The 25,407-nt window shown below is 37.0% G+C and overlaps 1 protein-coding gene across 1 annotated transcript in view; it reads right to left on the bottom strand.

The window, feature by feature from the left end:
* The window catches only part of slc20a1b (solute carrier family 20 member 1b), a 34,299-nt gene extending 15,210 nt beyond the window's left edge, over nt 1–19,089 (bottom strand). Inside the window, exons 1-5 of the mRNA XM_057818880.1 lie at nt 18,757–19,089; nt 14,907–15,533; nt 14,691–14,831; nt 11,026–11,111; nt 9,203–9,299 (exon numbers count right to left, since the gene is read on the bottom strand). Coding sequence (XP_057674863.1) covers nt 9,203–9,299; nt 11,026–11,111; nt 14,691–14,831; nt 14,907–15,258 — 676 coding nt within the window. The 5' untranslated portion in view covers nt 15,259–15,533; nt 18,757–19,089. The remainder of the gene's footprint in view (nt 1–9,202; nt 9,300–11,025; nt 11,112–14,690; nt 14,832–14,906; nt 15,534–18,756) is intronic.
* Between the last annotated feature and the right edge of the window lie 6,318 nt (nt 19,090–25,407).

Raw genomic sequence — 25,407 nt, 5'->3', positions numbered from 1 at the left:
TTAGTTTAAGAAAAGCATGGTGGAAGCATTATCTAAATTTCAGCGATTCAATGAGGAGCTTGCAGATGCCACTTTTCTCATCTTAATCAGGGTGGATTTCAACATATATGGCCAATAAATTCTCATTAACTAATTGACTGCTATTGACAGTGACTGACATCCAATTTAATTTGACTGAGAGGTCTGGCAGCAATGAGTTAAACATGACCACTCAATGTCAGCCATCCTAGTTGAAATGGTGTTGACCTCTGTCTATGCCAATGGTAGTGAATGAGAAGCATGAAAGAGAAGGAAAAGTTAGCCAATTGTTGCAATTGGCTAACTTGCATAGCTAATGTCCACTAGCTTAAATGTTATTTCACGCTAATGTTTATCTTTAAACATTTATCTGTAAACATAAGCAAATTGCAACAATTGGCTAACTTTTCCTTCTCTTTCATGCTTATCTCATTCACTACCATAGACAGTGACAATCTGGTGCGCACCACAAATTATCTGGTAAGCATGATATAGTATTTAAGTTATCGGAGTTTTGGTAAGCAAATTAGCCAATTGTTGCAAACATTAGCATTATACAAAATTTATGCTAGTAGACTATGCAAGTTAGCCAGTGGTAACAATGAAACAATTGTTTTTATTGCGCACCACAAATTATCGGGTAAACATTAGCATTATATAGCATTTAAGCTAGCGTACTTTTGCTACGCAAGTTAGCGAATTGTTGCAATTGGCCAACTTGCATAGCAAACGTCCGCTAGCTTAAATGTTATATAATGCTACTGTTTATCTGTAAACATTAGAACTATATAACACTGATGTTATATGTTAATGTTTATCAGTAAACATTAGCATTATATAGCATTTACGCTAGCGGACATCCGCTAGCTTAAATGTTATACAACACTAATGTTTATCTGCAATAAGCAAACTTGCATAGCCTACGTCAGCTAGTTTAAATGTTGTATAACGCTAATGTTTATCTGTAAACATTTATCTGTAAACATTAGCGTTATATAACATTGTTATATAACACTAATGTTTATCTGTAAACATTTGTTGATCTGTAAACATTAGCATTATATAGCATTTACGCTAGCGGATGTTTGCTATGCATGTTTGCCGATTTGTTTTAAAGATGTCCTTCTCTTTCATGCTTATCTTATTCACTACCATTGACAGCGACAATTGTTGCAATTGGCAAACTTGCATAGCAAACGTCCGCTAGCTTAAATGTTATGTAACGCTAATGTCTAACTATAAACATTAGCAATATATAACATCGTTATATAATGCTAATGGCATTATATAGCATTTAAGCTAGCGGACGTTTGCTATGCAAGTTGGCCAAATTGGCTAACTTGCATAGTAAAAGTCCGCTAGCTTAAATGCTATATAATGCTAATGTTTACCCGATAATTTCTAGTGCGCACTAGAACTAAGTCCGCTAAATTAAATGCAATATCATGCTAATGTTTACCAAATAGTTTCTGGTGCACACCAGATTGCTTAAATTTATTCTATTTCTGTCGATGTCCCCTTAGGGCAGGGGTGGGCAAACCGGTCCTCGAGGGCCACAGTGGGTCCTGGTCTTTGTTCCAACTGATTCAGCACAGACAGTTTAACCAATGAGGTTTCAGTGGAAACAAGAAGCACCTGACTGCAATCAATTGATTGCACTTGTAAGAAACCAGATTTGTGAAAGGCTGTACTCATGATGGGTATGAACAAAAACCCGCACCCACTGCGGCCCTTTGTGGAATAGTTTGCCCACCCCTGCCTTAGGGGCTCCCTAGAACCCAATCCAGGATGTACCCTGCCTCTTGACCATTCAGCAGAGATGGGATGTAGTGAACTGAACTATGGTACTTGAAATGGCACCACACAGTTGAAAATGAATCAACTCTTCTTTTAGCCAAGTGGTAAGCTCAATTCAATGATGTCCATTGCCAAGTTAAATATGATACGAAGTATGTCGCGAGGATCGACAACACTGGTGGCTCTGACATGAGTCCACGGGCCCTCGTCGTGCTCTGTATGTAAATATTAACACAGCGGTGCTGTTATGTGGTTCTAGTTAAACACGCTGATGTGAACGCTTACATAATATATATAAAAAAATAATGTTAACATGACCCCTGAGAAGAGCACAGAGAGGAGTTCCTTAAAAGGTGTCATTTCCACAGGGAGTGAGAGGGAAGTGGGAGATGTGGCAATAAAAGCAACTTGATGCCAACACTGCAGCAAGCGTTGGTGCAGCTGACGTGGGCGCAATGCAGTGCCCTGGCAAATTAATGACTTCAATCCCCCAGGGGGGGGAAGCGGACATCTTGCTGCAAAGTGACCTTAGATGAAGGCAAACAAAAAGTAATGGAGGAGCCAGGACGAGGGCAGAGTCTGCACAGACTGTCCCGCTGCAGCATGAGACCGCTGAGGAACTCGCCGCTGTTTATTTAGTTATGTAACAGAGCTGTGCGCCCTTCAGTGTGGGCGTGGCACGAGGATAACCAAAGGGGTACGACTTGTGAAAAGCTGAGCTTGTGGAATAATCAAAAAAAAAAAAAAACTTAGGGGCTAAACAATATTTACCTCAGTCCGTGTGTCACGGTGACTAAGTTACGGGCAACTTGCGAAACAGTTTCGCCGCAGCCATTAAGTGGGATGGATGAGACTGCACAGGAAATGGAATTCTGACCGCGCTCGTGTTCCACACCCGTCTCAGAAAAACCCACGCACACCGTAGGCCACGTTACACAATGACATGGTGTGATGTTTTTCTCCTAACCTTAACCCTCAGTCAGCCGCCAACTTTAATTAAACAGTGACAGTGATAGTTTATGGACGTGTGGTTGACTTGACCTTGTTCTGGGAAAAAGGTCTCAGAGTTCAGCGTTAGAGCCCCAAAACCGAAACTCCAAGAATTAGCTAAGAAAATCCCTGATTGTGGAGACTACTGCACTGTTTTGTGGGTAAAAGATGTGTGTCTTGCGATTGTAATGTCCCAGCTGGCTTTCAAATTTTTAAGTTTCATGTACAAATTTAAAATGCACTGTAAATTGTGGCTTTGAATATTCCGCAACAAGACGCTGGATTAAAAAAAAATAGTAGTAAAATAAAATTTTTCGGAATATTACAAAGGGATTCATTTTGGCTGTATAATCATACTGTAGCGACTTATTTATTATTTGTTACACCCACAATGGTTAATGGGTAGTTGTGACAACTATAACAAATTGGTGGTTACCGTTATGTTCTGGTGTTTTCTGTTCAATAGGGGCGCCGTCTCTTGGGGTCGTGCGGTGTATGGGGGAGTAAGTGTGAAACATAAAAACAGTATCTTCTCCACGATGCTCGCCACAATACAGGTAGTCCCAGGTTACGAACGATTCTGTTCCTACGCTGGCAACGTGACCCGTATTTTCACCTAAGTCGGAATTAACTCTTTAAAAATTGAAAATAACTATCAAAAAGTCCAAAAGTATTGCATTTTGTTTAATGGTGAAGGATACACAGCCCTCTGGTGGCAGCGTTGGGTCTGGCTGGACTGTTGTTTAATAATGCTTCCTAGGGCTGCAGCTATCGATTATTTTAGTAGTCGATCAATTGATGAACCAGTTAGTTCGAATAATCGAGTAATTGGATAAGTAACATTAGGGCTGCAGCTATCGATTATTTTAGTAGTCGAATAGTCGATGAACCATTAGTTCGAATAATCGAGTAATCGGATACCTGAGCTGAGCCTCAAATGGTATAAAAAATAAATAAATGAGGATCTACGTACAACAAAAACTTACATTGCACAAGTCCGCTAGTTTAAATGCTATAAAATGTTTTTTTTTTTTTGCAATGCTCTTAACAAATGGTTCAGACACCTATTCCCACAAAAATAGGCTAAAAATACCTTTAAACTAAATAATGAATGCATTAAAAAAAAATAGCTCAAACAAAATTGTAGCTTATGTTGGTCTTAACAGGGAGCACCTGGATTCAGCTGTGTGAAATGAGGCAGACTAGAAGGCAGAGTATCCACCCAAATCAATAAAAATAAATGCAAATACTTTCAAAATAAACCATTACAACGTCACTTAAACGAATAGTCGAAGCAGCAAAATTTAATTCGAATCGTTTTTTCTAATCGAATACTCAAGTTAATCGATTAATCGTTGCAGCACTAAGTAACATAAATTAAAATACCCAAACATTATAAAAAAAAAAAACGAGGATCTATGTACAGCAAAAGAACAATTGGCTGACTTGCATAGCAAAAATCTGCTAGCTTAAATGCTATAAAATGCAAAGTTTTTTTTTTTTTTTACACAATGCTCTTAACAAATGGTTCGGACACATATTCCCACAAAAATATACCTATAAACTAAATTCCGAATGCATTTAAAAAAAAAATTAGCTCAAACAAAAACCTAGCTTATATTGGTCTTAACAGGGAGCAGCTGGATTCAGCCATGTGAAATGAGGCAGACTGGAGGCAGCGTATCCACCCAAATCCATATAACTAAATGCAAACACTTTTAAAAAAAAAAAATTTACAACACCACTGTAAATAAACGAATACTCAAAGCAGCAAAATTTAATTTGAATCTTTTTTTTCCTAATCGAATACTCGAGTTAATCGATTAATCGTTGCAGCACTAATGCTTCCATTCAGGAGTACTCGCACGTCTAATGTGAATAAAGGATAGCTGCGCTATGGTTTGGCCCACATAAGGCTGTAAGTTGTTTCAGCTAATATATGTGTGTATGCATTTTTAATTAAGTTTAGAGCTACAGTTTGTGGAGTTACGTGTGAGCGATTTACTATGAGAATTGTAAATACGTTAGCATTCGTAGCATTTAAGCTAGCGGACTTTTGTGACGCAAATTAGACTAATCTACTAAATTTACATATTGATCAGACTAGATGGCCATTTGAACACGAATAAAGTAAAAAAATAATATACTGTGAGGTACAATTAGGTGTCGTTTGTGCGACTACAACCATGTTATACAAACCCGAGCAACGCCGGGCCATACTGCTTAGCACATCTTATATCTAAAATGAGCAAAGCCCAGTTTCAGCAAGTAGGCTCAAGTTGAAAACAAGCTCCAAAATTAGTCAGCGTTATGTCGCTAGCTCGTGTCACAGCAAGTGACAAACGCCGAGCGGTGTTGGTTTTTCAGAGTAAGCCAGGCAGAAAATCCCCGTCCAGCCAAACACATAGGAGGCTGGCGCGAGGGTTCGATTGTACCCTCACAATAACACAGACCCAGACGCACTCTGACTTTGTCTGGTGTGCAAAAAGAGGATTTGTTTACTGCCATTTGGACGTCCTCGTCCAATAGACAATGTGGGTATGTGTTTGTTCTGGATCCAGTTCTAAATCATTTACAAGGCCAAAATATTGACTTAAGGAAGTCTTCCCTGACCTCGTTTGAGGAAACCTGACAGTTGAATCTCAAATTCTTTGTTTTCGTCAACAATGACGGTAACGAAAATATTTTTGTCCATGAACAATTTTTTAAAGATTATGACAGCTAAAACGTGTTGCTTGTTTGGAAACACTTGGTAGGGCTGGGCGATATGGCCTTGAGTACATATCACGGTAAATTGAGCAGATTTACCTCAATAACGATAAATTTGTCCAAGCGGACCATTATATAATTTGAAAATCTGAATCAATGCATGAAATACAAATGAACCGTTTCTCATTGATTTGTTTACCAGCTTTCAATTTAACAAATTCTATATGAAGTCTAAACATAAACTAACTTGCGCTAGCTTATCCACTCCAGAGCCCTGAAACTAACAAATAACTTGCGGACTAACTGAATGTCTGGAAATCAACTCCATTAACGAACTAAACCCCTGCTAATTCGAAGATTAATAAGCCTCATGTAAAAAATCCTGAACTTCCGCTTTAAAGCCATATTGCTTTTATGCCAATGAAACAGTTAAGATTTTATGATGGCAGTAATGACACAGAACAAAGCAAGCACATACAGAAAAATAGCTGTGGTCGTTAAACGGTCATGTTATAGGCTTCACTGTTGGATTATACTTTATGCTTTACACTCATAGCTTTTCTGATGGTATCAGAGAAATCACACACACACAGATACACAAAATAACGCGACATACTGATTGCTAGGTGCACTCCATGCCCTTAAATTCAGCCGTTTCGACAAGGTTAGAGCGACTATCAGAGTCGTCACGTTCATTTGTAGAGTTAGCCGCTAGCGTTAGCCTGTGGCCTGGCTACCAGTAGAAAGCACTGAAAGCACCCTCTCCTAATATCCTGAGAACCAGGGAGGACCGGGGGTGAAAGCCCGTCTGGAGGCCACCAAGAGTCTTAATGTCGGGTGAAGTTTGGCGAAGCTCCCTTAAGCCCGACTCCATCACATTTGCTTGTAGCCTTAGCCTACCGGACTTCTGTTGGTTTGAGTTCTTGTTAACCACGTGACTTCATATGTATGCACACTGACTGCTTGCTTAGAAGGGAAAGCTATATTTTCTTGTTTTATTAAATTACCGAATTTACCGATATGGTCAAAATTACGTCGGTTATCATGAAAAATTTCGATAACGGTAAATTTTCAATATACCGCCCGACTAACACTTGGTAAGATTTGCTTTCTCATCTTTTTAAGAGAGAATATGCAATGGCTATGTGCTGAGTGATCGTCGCTTTAGCATAGCATTCGCGTTAGCATTAGCATCAACTTTAGTGTGGCGAGCATCCTCTTTAATGGTTGGACAGCTTGTATTTATATACAGTTCATGACTTCTAGGTGTGTTTAATTGAAAATGCACTGTTTTTCCTGCCGATGGTATCCTCATCACCAAGTTGGCGTTGTCCTTGTAGACGCTACAATATGTGCTCGTCTGTCTATGTTCATTTGAAATTGTTGAAAACTTTTAAATATTTTTGGACTAAAACTTTTGAATTTTATAGACGAAAAAATCTAAAGTAACTGTCGACTAAAACCAGACGAAATTTGTATGAGATGGAGTTGTCCGATATTATCAGGTAGTAGAGAGCAAAATTTAATCGATTAACTCGAGTAATTCAATAAGAAAAAGAGCTTAAAATTAAATTTTGCTGCTTCGAGGATTCGTTTAATGAACGTGGCGTTGTAATGGTTTATTTTGAAAGTGTTTGCATTGACTTATATTTTTTAGGGTGGATATACTGCCTTCTAGTGGCAACAGTGAATATGTTATAACTCATTTAACATAGCTGAATCCAGCTGCTCCCTGTTAAGAGCAAGAGGAGATCAGTTTTTGTTTGCGCTAATGTGTTTTTAATGCATTCGTAATATAATTTATAGGTATATTTAGCCGTTTTTTGTGGGAATATGTGTTTGAACGATTTGTTTAGAGTGTTGTAAAAAAAGATGTTAGCATTTTATAGCATTTCAGCTAGCAGACTTAACTTTAAATATATTTCTTCATTATATTTTGTTCAAGTCAAAAGTAGGAAATAAAAAAATCTGTTTTTACTTTGGAAAACAACAATTCACATTTTTACCAATTTTCGCAAATCTAAACTAGCTTCTTAATAAGGCTGCAACAACTAATCAATTAAAATCGAATAATAAATTAATTGCCAACGAATTTCATAATCAATACAGTTGTAGACTACAGTTAAACCAGGAAATTGTAATATTATTTTTGAAGGAAATAGTCATCCAGTTTGTCTTCAGTGTTACTTACAACATGCCTAAAACAACTTCAAGGAAAATTGTGAAGGTATTTGAAAAAGTGGCATTTATTCGAATAATCGTCTGAGTATGAGAATAATCTTTAGATGCAGGCCTATCGGATAGCCGATAATAGCAGATAAAAGCATTTTAAAATGATATCAGATAATATCGACATCGGTTTTAGGCCAATATGTATTTTGCCTTTAGAGTGAATGTAGAATCCTTCTGCCTTTGTACAAGGGCTAGTCACAGCTTAACACAGAAGTTTTGCTTATTGATATAGTCGCGCAATATAGGTATTAAAGTTAAATTTGCCCCTCCCCCCAGAATGTTTGTTTGGAAAACCTTAAAGTTGTAACATTTATCATTATTAAAGCATCCAATGGGGCATCACAATAACTGGTATCGGATTTTTGGAGTTGGACAATACTGGGCTATTGGTTAGAAAGTCTAGTATAAGATTTCGTCGACTAAAACTAGACGAACACATTTCGAAATGACTAAAATATGACTAAAACAAATAAGTGTTTTCGTCATAAACACTAAGACAAAAATTAAAAGCGCTGCCAAATACAACACTGTTGCCAAGAAATCACGCTGCCCTTGCTGACTTCTGCCATTTGTGTGTGTATATTAAGTGTCGGAATGCACCCCGGGAAGTCTGGTGTCCTATCGCACCTCGACGATAGCATCTGAACCCGAGTTCACTGTCCTTGCTTGGCTGCTATTATGTTACAGTGTTGAATCCACCAACGGAGACCCCAGTCCAATCAGGTTTTAAGACAACTGCTCCCTGCTAAAATAATGCATTTGGTGATGTGTCTGAAATGTATTCTCGCACCTTCGTGTGTTTTTTTTAAACCCAAGTACAAGGGCAACTGTACATCATGTGCCTGGCTAAGCAGGCTCATGGGTTACGATGGAACCACGAGTGATCGCCTCTCAGTGCGCTGATGTGTACGTTGCACATCAGCGCACCATATCTGGTCCTACTCTGGCCTGTAGCCACCATTTAATGGCCCAGGCCAGCTAACATCTTGTTAGGCCCTGCAGAGAGAAGAACACAAAAGGAGCAAAAGTTGCTCGTTTAATAAGCGTTTCTTTACGGTAAAAGTGGCAACATGTATTAAGAAAAAAGTCATTTCAGATTTCACAAACTAAAAGCATTAATGAAAATCCAGTACAACAAATGACAACACCCATGTTACTTCTCTTTTCCTCTTCCGTGTCTGAAGGCCACAGACAGTGATGTCAAGACTTTAAGTGAATTCTTATTTCCGTCTGCCCGCTGTGCTCCGCTTTTAACATTCTCAATCCGCCTATGACCCACTTCCAACCGCAAACGACCCAGAGAGCCCCGAAAAACACGTTAAAATAAACATTTTTACAGGATAAACAGTCTGGTTGAGTCTGGAATATGCGTGGGCTTTGTGCAATCTGAGTGAGGGAGCGATTTATTTTAAGCTGTGGCTGAAAAGAAGAGCTTGAACCAGACGGTGACACTCACTTGGCGCTCCAGTGAACATAATGGAAAAGAGGTTGATGCCCATGGTTATGGCATAAAACACAGGCAGGGCCTTCAATCCGTTTGGCACCGGGTCTTTCTGCGGGGAGAAATAACAGTCAAGAATCGGATTGTGACAATATATCAAAAAGGTGATAAATTTTTAGACCAAAAGGCTAAGGTAGTCCCCGGGTTACGACACACTCCACTTACGTGATTTCGACTTTGTAAAGCCAGAGTCTCATCCGCAATTTTGTCTCCAGTTGTTTTTTTGTGTGCGTTTTTTTAGTCGCATGAACAGTACCCCATAATGAACTCATCGCCTGGCCTTGGCTGCCACTGACGTCCAACCCGCTTGAAGTGGACGAATGGCAGCGAATGAATGAATTAGATGTGCAACAATTCATCGATTAACTCAAATTTAGCTGCTTCGAGTATTTGTTTAATTAGAGTAGCTTTGTAATGGTTTGTTTTAAAATTGTTTGCATTTTTTTTTAACTTGGTTAGGGTGGATATACTGCCTTCTAGTGGCAATAGTGAATATGACAATTTATTTAACATTGCTGAATCCAGTTGCTCCCTGTTAAGAGCATAATAAGGTCAGTTTTTGTTTGACCTAATATGTGTTTTTAATTCATTTGTAATTTAGTTTATAGGTATATTTAGCCATTTTTTGTGGGAATATGCTTCTGAACGATTTGTTAAGAGTTTTGTTAAACATACGTTAGCATTTTATAGCATTTAAGCTAGCGCACTTTTGCTAGGAAAGTTAGGCAATGGTTCTTTTGTTGTAGATCTCATTTATATTTTATACCATTTGAGGCTAAGATCAGGTATTTTAATCTTTTGTGTTCCTAATCCGAATACTCGATTATTCGAACTAGTTTATTGATTAATCGACTACTAAAATTATCAATAGCTGCAGCACTAAACATTTCAATAACCAATTAATTGTTTAGGGCCTTAACCTTAAACTTGTCTAAATTCTTCAAATCATAACATACCTATAACTTCCCAGTCTTAAATGTCATATTTCTTCAATATATATTTGTTAATGCAAAGTAGCACATGAAAAAAAAAAAACAGCTTTTACATTGGAATAGAATTAAAATTTCTGCCAATTTTCAGACATCTTACCATCCAAACTACGGTAGCTTCTTAATGAGGGTGCAACAACTCATCGATAAAAAAATTAGATGCCAACAAATTTGATAATCGATTCTTGCCGCTAGCTATGAGCAGTCCCATTTGGGTCCTTTGTGCGCGCATGCCAGTGATTAGAGAAAGAGAGAGTTCACTGCTACACTCAGGTTGGGTCACTGAAACAGTATTTTGAGATGTCACAAGTTAGATTTTCTTTTGTGTTGTTAAATCCATTAGCCCTCTGTCAGCGGTGAGTATATGATTCCAATTGCATTGTTTGTATTCTTTGTTGATGAGACGTTACTACTTAATCACGGAGGGCTACGCTAGTTAGCGATTATGCTAATCAGTGTCCTAGGCATCCGTTTGTATTGTTTTGGAGAAGCATATAAGTGCTGGAGTTATAAATAGTAAATTTCTTTTTATAAAGAAACCACACATATAAACCCATTCATATATCAGCTTCGAGCCTCAACACAAACTCCCATTCATATTGTAAATTGTCATACAAAAGAGTGTGCTTTGAAATTGGATTTTGTCTTCATTGTTACTTACAACGTGTCTTAAGTTAAACTGTGAAGGTAATTGAAAAAAGTGAAATTTAGCCGATTAATCGTTTAATTAATTGGCCGATTAATCGATTATATATATAAAAAAAATTGTTAGTTGAATCTTCAATTTACCTTGTGCAAGATGAACACGCGTACAAAGTAGAAAACCACAGCAGACATCAAGCCGGACAATAGAGGACTCAGAAACCAAGAAGCAACTGCAAAAAAAAGCAAACATAGCGGTTACAATGGCATTGAAAATCACATGGGAATTTTGTACAACAACGGGAAAATTTCATTTATGCAATCTTCTCGATCAGAATCTTGTGGCGCAATAATGAGGCTCTCAATTTTTAGGAAGCAAATGCAACCGAACAGGTTACAAACAGGAAACGCTTGCTCAGTATCCAGTTTCATTCACTTACCGGCAGCATTAGTAATTAGAACCCACAGCGTGCCTGTTCGTCTATGTGGAATGGTTGGGATAACAACATGTTGTTCTGATGTAAAGCCATTTGAAGAGATAATCTTCTATATGTTAATTGCACATAATGGCATAGTTCAAGAATTTACAGTGTGGTGTCAAACTCCCTTGAATACCTATTCTGAGTTCACACCCAAGGTTCTCATGTGTCCTGTGCGGTTATACAACAACCTTGTGTACAGCTGGCAGTCATCAATGCTAAACAAAACACCGATTATGGCATACTGTGCGCTATATGTGCCAGAAGTGAGAACTTTTTCCAAGTATTTGATGAAAAGTAATTCAAAAAGGATAAAAAAAAAAGTTCATAATGCAGGCATGAAAATGGGTCAAGGGGTTAAAAAGGTAAGAAGGGTGTGGAGGAAATATGTTCCGGTACACTGTACAACTAGGGCTGTCCCAAACGACTAATTTTCTCCCGATTTGTCAGCAGACTATTTTTACGATTAGTCGACTAATCTAATTTTTGATGACGCTTGTTAAATCACAAAAACATTTTCTTTATTAAAGTACAAATAAACACGTAAATAACAAAAATCTAGGGCTGCAGCTATCGATTATTTTAGTAGTCGATTAATCGATGAACTAATTTGTCGAATAATCGAGTAATTGGATAAGGAACATGAAAAATTAAAATACCTGAGCTGAACCTCAAACGGTATAAAAAAATAATTAAATAAGGATCCATGTTTAACAAAACAACAATTGGCTAACTTACATAGCAAAGTCCGCTAGCTTAAATGCTATAAAATGCTAACTTTTTTTTTTTTTTTCCAACAATGTTCTTAACAAATGGTTCAGGCACATATTTCCACACAAAACGGCTAAATATACTCATAAACTAAATTATGAATGCATCAAAAAAAATACATTAGCTCAAACAAAAACTTATGTTGGTCTTAACATGGAGCGGCTGGATTCACCCATGTGAAATGAGGCAGACTAGAGGGCAGTGTATCCACTTAAATCAGTAAAACTGAACGCAAACACTTTCAAAATAAACCATTACAACGCCACAATAATCAAACGAATACTCGAATAAGTTAAAAAAAGTTAATTCAAATCTTTTTTTCCTAATCGAATACTCGAGGTAATCGATTAATCTTTGCAGCACTACAAAAATCACAAATAAACAATGCCAAAAACAAACAATGTCAAATGCTAATGGCATTAACCAGTGCAAAAGAATGGAATGTTAACAGATTCAGAACACTGACTTTGCCTTTCCAACATGATTAAAAAAAAATATCTAGCATTAATATGATAGTGTACTACTATATATTATAGTAGTATAATACTTATTCATTGCCAATCATATTTTTCATAAAGGGTGTCATTTCAAAACTATTCTTAGTGTGGAATCTGAATTCTTAAGTATGTGGGATTAACTCAAGAAATCGTTATTTATATGACGAACATGACGTGCTTTTATTTTTTAAATGTTCACCGGAAGTACGTTCGCTAAACCGCTAAGCGTAAGCTTTACACGCCGCTAAAAAAGGTTTTTGTCATTGCATGTAGTGTCAGTAATCATTTCCCCCCCATTTTTTTTGTTTGCAAATGCTGTTAGCCAGCGATTTTTCATGTTTGAAGGTTCACCTTTTTAACCGCAAGTTTGCGTTTTAAAGAAGACTGCCAATGTTTTATAACAGGCCAAAGTAGGTTGTCTTTTCCCCCATTAGCCTCAATGTAGCAATGTTAACATTTACAGTGTTTAATATCGATGTGTAATAAATGTCTGTGAAAGGAACAGGAGTCTCATATGCCATCAGCACGCACGCACTAATGTATGCACGCATGCACGCTTGCGGCGATAAAACGCAGCCATGAAAATTACCGCCCTCATTTTTATTTACCGTACGATAAATGGACTCACTACATATCGCAACAGGGTTAGCAAATTCAGTAAAACCTGTCGTTAGTTAGTTAGATGGACTTACGATCCGCCAGCATGTAATTGTCTCCTGTCGTCTTCCAAAATTACAACTGGGCGACGGCGCTTTAGCTGTTCATTCACGGCTGACGTGCAGGCAAGCTTGGCATTGAAGAGACAGGACACAACAGTGTACCCTCAATTGTTTCATAGAAATAAGTCAATGTTTTGGCCACTCCGGTGCGCTTCTTTGGCTTTGTGTCGCTTTCCCCACTTGCATACCAAGCGTCCGACATTAAAAAAATCTCCCGACCCCCCCCCTAAAAATTTTCTCCTTGGATCTACACAATTCACGTAGGTCACCCTTTTTGACTTCAAATAAGCAAATTTCGCCGAAAGGTGAGAGATTTACATGACTGTCTAGTAGTCAAAACTCATAATTGATTAAAGAAAGGGATGTCCCGATCACATATTTATGCACTCAGGTCCGAGTCACCTGATTTTGAGAATCTGCCGATACGGAGTCCCGATCCAATACTGAAAAATTCTTTTTTGTTTTTATTTGAACAAAAGCTCCAAATATGTTGCAGTACTGTGCTTTTTACAATACTTCCTCCTCCGATGTTTTCGTGAGTGTTGCGGAGTATAAAACGTATATATTTTTGTATTTTTGGGCAATGCCATTGTATTCCTGAAATATATTTTTTTTAACTTTTTAACCCTTAACATATTCAGACCCACATGTTTTATACGGGGGGGGGGGGGGGGGGGGGGGGGGGGGGAGAGATCACCCGATTCGGATCCTCTGAAAAATGGTGCGATCGGTCTGATTTCCGATCACATGATCGGATCATGACATGCCTAATCAGTACTGCAGAATTGAGTATAGTGTATTTTGTAGAGCCGATAATATTGGCTGATAAAAGCATTTTAAAAAGATATCAACATCGGTTTTTCATTATCAGTTTTGGGCCAATATGCATATAACAGTGCCTTGTTGGGAATTTGCACTTGATAAAAAAAAAATGAAAAAATTATGTTTGCACTATTTAGATTTCAACAATAAATACAGTGGTGCAATATAGGCATTTTTTCCCATAACGTCATTGAAATTGTTCTCTTTTTTTCACAGAATGTTCATTTGGAAAACCTATAAGTTGTTACATTTATCATTATTAAAGCACCCAATGGGGCATCACAATAGAATTAGCCATAATATTTTAAATCCACGACTGCATATTTCGGTATCGGTTTAAAATCAGTATCGGATTTTTGGAGTTGGACGATATCGGGATAGCTGTTAACGTTGGAAACGTCATTATCTGACAGTTTTAGTATATTTGAAATATTATTAAAGTTGACGATCGTGATGTTATGACTATATATCATTTACTCCCGTTTCGGTGATATACATCCTCATATTGCTAATATGTAACCTACCAATTCGAAGAAGCTGAAACCATCTGACTCCCTCCTGGCCTTTGGCTACCAAAGAATAGCCAATGGTGGCGCCAACAATACAGTGCGTTCCTGAAATGGGCAGCTTGAGGAACGAAGCAGCTAGCTGCCACACGGCAGAACCTGAAAACAATCCAGAAATGGCCCATGAATGACTTAATACTTTACCAAAAGGGTTCCATGAACAGAGCTACTTACCAAACATGGCACTGATGGACCCGGCCATCAACACCGACTGTTCAGAAACGTTGTAAACGTTCACGTCAATGATGCCCGTGCGGATGGTTTCGCTGACCTTGGCGCCGAGTAGCACTGAGCCCAGCGTCTCGAACACCGTGGCCAGAATGCAAGCTTGCTTTAGGGTGACCACCCCAGAGCCGACTGCCGTGCCGAACGAGTTGGCCACGTCATTGGCGCCGACCGAAAAGGCCAAGATGAAGGCGATGATGAAGCCAGTTATCAACAGCCACAAGTATTCTGTCAAGGGGCCCTGCTGCGCTAATGTAGTGGCGACTACAATTGCCGTAACTGTTGTCGTTGTTGAAACCATGACTGCTGATTACTTTTTAAAAATACAAATGCTATAACACAAAAACCGAACAACTATTGTAGGTATAAGGAAATAAATATCTTTTTGAATACCCTCCTGCTCTACAGGACTTATCAGGGACTAGCAAAAATATATAGTGTCCCAATTGAGGGGGCTTATTGTTATCCTATAATAATACTAAGCAGGCTAAAATTTCTTTGGGTCTGAGCTAACGTACGATACAAAGAGGTGGCCATTGTGCAACTGTAACAGCAGCAGATGAGCAGCAGAACATCCTGAAAGAAGAGAGGGATTTTCTTTAAATCATCGATTCCAAACCAGTCAATAATCATGTGCCGATAACTGGTTTCAAGATATTCTGTGGTATGAAAACAACAATTTTCCTGTCCCAAACTGTCCCATGGTATTAACTATTTTTTAAGTCCCAAAAATGCTGGGAGAAATCCCTCGCTTGCAGCTACAAGGCTCAACCCTCTTTGACCAATTGTTGTTCAGTGTAAGCGAGTCAGCTGTGCTACGCCAAGGCCGGAGGAGGTGAAACTCCTGAACTTTTTCCCCCTTAAAAAAAAAGGAAATCGCTGGTATGGGAATACTTCGTCTACAGAAAAGTTACAGACAGCCGCGGCTAAGAGGAGGAAGGCTGGCCGACATGTAAAACATGTTTGCGGAGGGTGCCTGCCGAGAAGGCAACACCTCCAATATGATTTCGCATTTATACAAAATTAAAGGTTAGCAAACGCTAAACAATGTCATGAACGTTTCCCACCAGCTACGAGAGTTAACTCCAGTGTGTTTAGTATAGGTGTGTGAATTTTCCGATTCTTAGATTATTCGCGATTTGGCCGTAGAAGATTCGAGAACGATTCACAAATATCCAAATCCCCATTATCGAAATATGCCAGGTAAATCGGAACTAAAGCACAGTCAGCGCGGTCTTCGGGACGCAATGAGGAACGGACCGAGAGTAAACACCATGCTCAACTCGTGCCGCTAGATACAGTCGCTAAAAACTACGCCCACATATTGCTACGGTAAATATCACATGTATAGAAAACTAGATGCGAAATGACAGACTCGCTGGTGTTAGTAAACAGCCGCCATCTTAAAGCAGTAGACTTCTCTAGAAGGCTGTTGTAGCAAACCTTCTGAACGAACCTAATTAACTTTTTATCGTAAATTCCCCTAAATCGGCAAAATCTTGACTTGTATCTATCTTTAAATGATGAAACAGTTAAAACTTTCACATGTCGAAAGTAGACAGAAGGGAAATTCTGGAATAACGGGAGCAATTTTAACAACTCAATGGTTGATTCACAACATTAAATTACGGTAATTGAATTTAGTTTAAAGCTGCTGATACAGAATGGGGAATTGAGTATTTTATTAACTGTTTTGAACTGTTAACTTTATACTGAAATAGTTTAAGCTTGAGAGGATTTTTTTTTTTTTTTTTTTTACTATTTTTGTAACTAATGTAGGAAACATTAAAAGTAGGACTGCAGTTATCAATTATTTTAGTAGTCGGTTAACCGATGAACTATTTAGTTCGAATAATCGAGTATAAGGATAAGGAACATAAAAAAATTTAAATACCTGAGCTGAGCCTCAAACGGTATTAAAAAATAATAAATGAGGATCTATGTACAACAAAAGAACTGTTGGCTGACTTACAACTTACTAACTTAGCAAAAGTCAGCTTGCTTAAATGCTATAAAATGCTAACTTCTTTTTTACAATGCTCTTAACAAATGGTTCAGACACATATTCCCACAAAAATGGCTAAATATATCTATAAACTAAATTACGAATGCATTAAAAAAAAAAAAAATTTGCTCAAACAAAAACTTAGCTTACGTTGGTCTTAACAGTGAGCAAATGGATTCAGCCATGTAAAATGAGGTCGACTAGAGGGCTGTGTATCCACCCAAATCAATAAAACTAAATGCAAACTTTCAAACTACTTTCAAAACAAACCATTACAACACCACTTTAATTAAATGAATACTCGAAGCAGCAAAATTTAATTCGAATTTTTTTTTCTAATCGAATTCTCGAGTCAATCTATTCATCGTTGCAGCACTAATTAAAAGCAGCTAATAGTTTTGGGGGTTGTGCATCAATTATCAATTTATAACCGAATCGTAGCCTCTGAAACGTAATCGAATCGTGAAGTGCCCCAAGACTCCCGCCTCTAGTAAACGCTGTCATGAACGTTTCCCACCAGCTATTAGAGTTAACTCCAGTGTGTTTAGTGTGTCTAGCGGTGGTAAAACATTTTTTTTTTTCTCTCTGGCAACTGTCTGTGTTGAGAATGAGTGTTTGTATAATGTAATCATGATACGAGTCATACACACGTTTTTTTATGGAAAATGATTATTTTTGTTCTAATGGTCATCTTGAGCTGTGGCTGTGGGTTTGGCTCACCTAAAGGACAGCATTTATTTCAATTTAGAATATTTCAGTTATTAAAAAAAAAAAATTAAACAACATTATACTTATGTTCCAATTTACTAATATGTTTTGAAAAAAAAATTAAACGTGATTTTTATTTAACCCAGATATCTCAAAGTAACACATTTTACAGCTGTAATTCCAATACCGTGATACAGTGATATTTTGGCTGAAGAAGCAGTGAACCAGTGAATGATCATATTTTCGAGCCATTGACATCTATTCTCGTCAATACCAGCCAAAAAACACAACATGCACATTGGTTAAAAGATGTTTGGGAAACGGAAATTACTGTAGATAGCGTTTATTCAAGGTTAGTGTCAACCCGAATGACGAATTCTAAAACATAAAGGACAGGTACTACGCCAGAGGGAGCAATTTTTGGCCGAGTTCGCAACACACAAGCTGTTTAGTGGGAAAATACATACATTAATAACAGAAACCCTCCATACTCGACTCTAACATTCAATTGAATCATCAGTACATTATTGCGTAATGGCGGTGGAAAAGCAATATTTATGAACCAAGGCATTTTCGCCGTCCGCACGTGTCGTCATCCATTCATACGACCGCACTGAGGCTCGTTAATTCGCGACAGACTCTTCATTTACAAGTGAATGAACCACGATGGCACTCATCATTATTTGCTATTTGACGGAGAATGTGTTATTTCCGTTTATGGCGCATTCAATGGTTTGCCAAAAACCGGACAGATGGCAACCACTCTCCTACTATGCGAAAGGCGACTTCCATTGTGTCGCAAAAATTAGTTCTACAAGTCGACAGACATGCACCTGAATGGCTTCATTGCCATTTTTAGAAGTCAAGAGAGACAATTTCACACTTGGCTTTAGAAGTAGGAAGATTAACAACACTTTTCATTCAAGCTAACGCGTCTTTGAAAAATTCAGCTTCTACGACGACGAATGCTAACAGTTAGCCAACACCCACAATGAGCCCGTACGGGCATTAAATCCGCAAACGAGTCGCTAAGGAGACAACAAGAACTTCACATTTTTTAATGTGACACCACAAAAATACACTTACCGCAGGTCCACTTGTCAAATCCCGTTGGTAGAAAGACGTCCGAGTAGCCGGTAAGCTAATTAGGATGGCGCGCGCGCCTAATCGGAACCCGAGAGAATTCAAATTCCAATTGAAATACGTCGGTCACCGTAAAATGCGTATCATGTTATTATCGATTTTAAGAAAAACTAGGTCCGTTTAGTCTGATGATAAAGAACTGTATTCCTTTTCAGTGTCGTTAGAATTTCACCACAGCGTGTGGGGAAGAATCGCTGTCGACCCGGCGGAACAGCGAGGGAAGGAGGTTTTATCATTGGCTTGTTCCCTCCCTCTACCGCCACCTCCATCATAGCGGAACTACTGTCATATTCAATAAAGCTCAAACGGAAAAGTACTCACGGTCTGGAAAGACAGTTTTTCAAATGGACTATTGTTAAAGTAGGATTACTGACTACTGAAAATGACTAACTAAATAAATATTCTGCTGACACACACGCATAAAGCCTACTGTGCATTGTTTAATTTGTAAATCATAAGGTGCCGGAACGCAAAGTACATATGACAGCGCAGGGATGACGATACGGGCACAGGTCCCGGAACATACACAGAAAATGGTGCTGAAAACAACACACAAACTTGCGATGCTGTGGGACTTTTCTTTCTTTTCTTTGTGCTTTTCTGACTCGTTTTGAACCATCTTCCTCCTTTTTTAAAAAAGACAGTAAATGCAACTGTCTTTTTGGCATGTTGAAATACCGTTTGATCCTGGCTGCTTGCTCCCTAGATGCCTCAAATTTCAAAAGTTTTTTTAATTTTATTTTTTCATGTTATGGGCTTGATTTGTTGGTCCAGCTTTTCAGTGCATCAATAAATCGCCGACTCTTTCAAATGACAACATAAACAACATGGAATTCTCGGGATTTGTTCTCTAAATGAATTAATGCATATTATTTAGGGCTGTCAAACGATTAAAATTTTTAATCGAGTTAATTACAGCTTAAAAATTAATTAATCGTAATTAATCGCAATTCAAACCATTATTAAAATATGCCATATTTTTCTGTAAATTGTTGGAATGAAAAGATAAGACACAAGACGGATATATACATCCAACATACGGTACATAAGTACTGTATTTGTTTATTATAACAATAAATCAACAAGATGCCATTAACATTATTAACATTGTCTTAAAGCGATCCATGGATAGAAAAACTTGTAGTTCTTAAAAGTTAAATGTTAGTACAAGTTATAGAATTTTTTTAATTAAAACCCCTCTTAATGTTTTTGTTTTCTTAAAATTTGTAAAATTTTCAATCAAAAAATAAACTCGTTGCTCGCCATTGTTGATGTCATTACACCATACTCACTCCCCAAACTCATAAAATCATTTGGACCCAAGCGCCAGCAGAGGGTGCCAAACAACAAAAAACAGGTAACAAGTAACAAGCGGAAATTACACTGCTGTCATTTTAATCTGAGCGGGGCATGTGCGTTAATTGCGTCAAATATTTAACGTGATTAATTTTAAAAATTAATTACTGCACGTTAACGCGATCATTTTGACAGCCCTAATATCATATTTCATTTTTTACTGTATTGTCCGTAACTATGTGTAATATTCTGATATAATGTTTTCCGAGGCACCCTGAAGTGCACGCAACGTTACTTTTGTTTTGGTCACGTGATGCGGAAGTGAGATAGAGAGGCACAGCCTGCCAAGAGCCACAAGTTCTGTTCGTGCTGTTAGCTCCATGTGTTAATAAAGAAACAAAGTTCTCAGCACATCGTGTGTTCGATACCTTTGTCAACAAAAAGCTCTAAACAAGACGCTATACACGGTCCCTTTAAGAGACTCTGGGAATGGAGAGGTGTGAGTAGTAGGAAGCTAGGGGGAGACGGAGACGGGCGAGAAGCAAAAGTTCGCGGCCGAAAGTGGCAGCAGTCCGCTGTTATTTTGCATATTGTTTTTTTATTGTTGCCACAATAAAGTGGAGGAAGCCGTTAACGTCTCCTTCTTTCCCATCATTCGGGGCTATTACAATACATTTTTTAAAAACGTTTTCATATTATTATCATTTTGACTAGAGATGCCGATCGATCGGGTCCGATCACGTCATTTTCAAAGTATCGGAATCGGCAAAAAAATATCAGCCATGCCTTTTTTTAATATATATATATATTTTTTAATTAAATCGTTTTCTAATTGTATTTAACGTTACAGACATAATATGTTACACTCATCCAGAGTCTTTAGTTTGGGCTTAAGGTAGGGTTATCAAATTTATCCCGATAACGGCAGTAATGAATTTTTTAAAAAATGTATCACGTTAAAGTATTTAACGCAAATAATGCATGCGCTGCACGATCCACATGCATTGTCGCGCTCAATCTCTAATGACGCCGTTTTACCTATATAGAGAGATGAAAGGCAGCGTTAAATGAGTAGAGTGAATTTTGGCAGCCTTTGAGCCTTTTTCTAATTGGCTAAAGCCTTACAATCCCTCTTCCCACGATTAGAAATATCATGGGAAGCAAGGTAGCAATTGATCTTTATCTTAACACCATATGTTATTTCCCAACGCAGAGAAGATATATCAATTGGTAGCACTACGAACAGTCATGGTTCCACTTCCCATCATGCATTTGGGCATGGCTACAGTATCATTTACTGAAAGCTCAACAAATACACTAGATGGCAATATTTAGTCACAATATACAAAGTCACAAGTCTTTCTATCCGTGGATCCCTCTCACAGAAAGAATGTTAATAATGTAAATGTCATCTTGAGGATTTATTGTCATAATAAACAAATACAGTACTCATGTACTGTATGTTGAATGTATATATTCGTCCGAGTTTTATTCATGTTTTTCTTAATGCATTGCCAAAATGTATATGATCGGGAAAAATTATCGGGAATGATTGGAATTGAATCGGGAGCAAAAAAAGCAATCGGATCGGGAATTATCGGGATCGGCAGACACTCAAACTAAAACGATCGGGATCGGATCGGGAGCAAAAAAACATGATCACAACAACCCTATTTTCTATACACGAGAGGTGCCGGATCTGCCCAAATATGTCCCGGAACACAGGGAGGCCAAAATCAAGAGGTGCCGGATCTTGTTCTGGCAAGATCCAGCACAAATTATCCCCTGCTACTGTGTCTATACAGTCAGTATGGTGTCCCGGGCCTCAGGACCATAGGGACCCATGAATGACTCTTAATTTATTTTACTTTAAATTCATATATTTCTTATTTTAATTTGAATCATTGCCTGATTAGATATTATGTTATACTCGATATAACTTAAAACTTTAACATGTTAAATATTTCAAATATATATTTTTCCTTTTTTTTTTTTTTTGCTCAAAAATGTGTACCTGTAAATTATGTACCTGTATTGAACAAAAAATCAAAGTAGCCCTCTCAGGTACAGTGGCCACTACAGTGGGCAGCTGTTGTAAAATTGACTTTAATCCTTTATAGAGAAAGTAACTTTTTATTATTTTTTTAATTTTATTTTTAATTTGTATTTTTTTTACACTTGTGATGGGACTCTCCTCTGCTATTGTTCTTCAAGAATTACCTGAAATAATCCCCATCACCCTCAACTATAGAGCAATTAGGATTTACATTAAATTCAGATATAGGTGCAACTACTTAAGTAAAAGTACAAGTATCTAAGAAAAAAAAATACTCAAGTAATAGTATAGTAGTAGTCCTTTCACAGTAGTAATAATTGTAGTAGTAGACTATTTTCCAGACAGTGGAATGATTGATGTATAATTCTTTTGAGATCTTTTGAAATCCCTTACCGGACTCACAAGCGTCTACAATCTTCTTTCTGAAGGCCTCAGACATCTCTTTAGATCTCACCATGGTGTTTTCTCTCACTTCAACAGTCACTCACTGAAGTTATTTCAGCCAAAGGGGGTAACACTAGCTATTAGGTAGTAGGGTGTCCTAACTTTTTCCTCAGTTAGAATATGCATTTTTGTAGATATATTTGGTTTAATGAGTAAAAATATGTTAATTTTTGTTGTTTACCTAAATTAAATCACTTTCTTTTCCCAGAGATAGAACTCACCATGGCGTTTTCTCTCACATCAATAGTCAGGAGCATACCAAAGTAAATGTGAGGTTTAAATAAGGCAAGCCTCCTTCAAAACACTGGGTAATGATGTTCTAAATCACGTGGACCTGATGTGATACACTTGCGTGTGATTTTAGCCATTTTAAGTGGGATTGAATGTGGGGGTGTCCTAATTTATTCCTCAACAGAAATTGCATTTAATTTAAAATTGCATTTTACAGAAAGTTATAAAAATGTTTTTTTTTTGTTTTTTTTTTTAGTTTTAAGGTTGTTAAAATTGATATTTAATGACCAAATATTTAAAAAACACACAGGCTTCCATTGGGTTTCCTAATTTTTTTCATATGACTGTGTATATATACACACAGTGAACCCTCGCTACTTCATGCTTGTAACATCGCGCCCTCAGTCCATTTCAGGTTAAAAAAAAAACAAAAAACATAAATCCAGTACTTTATTCTTAAATGTTAAAATATAGCCATATATATACATGTACAAATCAATCATTGTTTTCTTTTATATATCTCATTCGTGCAGTACCCATTTGAAGTCGCGCTGCGCTCACTATTGTTTTTTATTGGTCAATATCTTATTCACCTGCCTAATCTTGTTTGTATTTGTGTTGCTGCCTCTAGTGCTCAATTACGGCATAGTTGCACGGAGCTTATCGATTGTGCCGGAGGTATGAAGACGAAACTATTAATTCACAATGAGAAAAATAGAAAACAAACAAAAGTAACATGCAATGCAGGTGACAACTTGAAAAGTAGTGGAGTAAAAAATAAAAAATGCCACTTCATATTTATACTCAATTAAAGTACAAATACACAAAAATGTACTTAAGTACAGCAACGAAGTACTTTTACTTCGTGACCCAAAAATGTTAAATGCAACCATCCCAAGCTGCAAAAGTAGTACTTTGGAAAATTCTTAATGTTGGTGCAGTAAAAATAAATGAGTGTGTGAGTAGTCAGAGATGTTCTTGTACTCAGATACATTGCAAGATATTGTTCAGCAATCTGGATTTACAGTATCACAAAAACGAGAAATGTAACCATTTCAAGGTAAAAATGTTGGAATTTTAATTTCAAAATTTCTTAATATTGGTCCAGTAATAAATGATTCAGACTAGTGTATGGGAGATTGCCTGTATTTATGCTTTAGTCACATTTATTTCATAGCATTTGAAAGTCATACATACTGCTTGTTCACTAGTTCAGGATAGTTTGAATACATTTATCGGGCAGGAATCTTGCTGTTTCCTTGGACAGTACACGCCATCTGCTGTCTAGTCGAATACATTACACCCCACTGTCAAAATTTACAGTGACGTCAGTATGATTCAGACACATAGATATGGAAATATACTGTATCTTTTTTGTGAATAATTGATTACAGCATTATTCTTTTTTTTCTCTCTGATGTGCAATGTTTGGAATGTTTATACCCCCTGATATATATGTGTTTGTTTGTTTTTGGTTAGTATTCTTGATCATTCATCTGTATGTTTTGTTTTTGTTAATTAATAAAAATAAAATAAAATGTAAAAAAGGAAATATACTGTATAACTTAAATGTATTTATTGATTTTAATTGATTTCTTTAGGTTTCATTTTTATATGTTTATATTAGGGCTGTCAAAATTATCGCGTTAACGGGCGGTAATTAATTTTTAAAAATTAATCACGTTAAAATCTTTGACGCAATTAACGCACACGCCTCGCTCAGATTAAAATGACAGCAGTGTAATGTCCGCTTGTTACTTGTTTTTTGTTGTTTGGCGCTCTCTGCTGGCGCTTGGGTCCAAATGATTTTATGGGTTTGGGGAGTGAGCATGGTGTAACCACATCAACATTGGCGAGCTACTAGTTTATTTTTTGATTGAAAATTTTACAGATTTTAATAAAACAAAAACATTAAGAGGGGTTTTAATTAAAAAAATTATATAACTTGTACTAACATTTATCTTTTAAGAACTACAAGTTTTTCGATCCATGGATCGCTTTAAAAGAATGTTAATAATGTTAGTGGCATCTTGGTGATTTATTGTTATAATAAACAAATACCGTACTTATGTACCGTATGTTGAATGTATATATCCGTCCTGTGTCTTATCTTTTCATTCCAAAAATAATTTACAGAAAAATATGGCATATTTTATAGATGGTTTGAGTTGCGATTGATCACTATTAATTAATTTTTAAGCTGTAATTAACTCGATTAAAAATTTTAATCGTTTGACAGCCCTAAAACATATATATTTTTTATTTTATGTATTTATTTCTGTCTTAATATGAAGGGTAAAAATGAAAATAATGTTCATTTATTGTGTCAAATTGTTGTTCTGTATTGTTATTATTGTGTATTTTGTACTGCTCAATAAAAAAACAGAACTATACTCTATATAAATTCCATCATTATCTGAATCCGCACATTAGCATACAATCTGAACATTTTCTATAATAACGTCCCTTTTTTTTTTTTTTTTTATAAAACATATAATAATAATTATAATGCAATAAAATTAAATATAGAGGTACAAATGTACTTAAGAGTAAATTAATTTGCGATG

Source organism: Corythoichthys intestinalis, chromosome 17 (assembly GCF_030265065.1).
Source record: "Corythoichthys intestinalis isolate RoL2023-P3 chromosome 17, ASM3026506v1, whole genome shotgun sequence".
Lineage (NCBI taxonomy): Eukaryota > Metazoa > Chordata > Actinopteri > Syngnathiformes > Syngnathidae > Corythoichthys > Corythoichthys intestinalis.
Note: the sequence above shows the minus strand (reverse complement) of the source record. Positions and strands in the feature narration are given on the sequence as shown.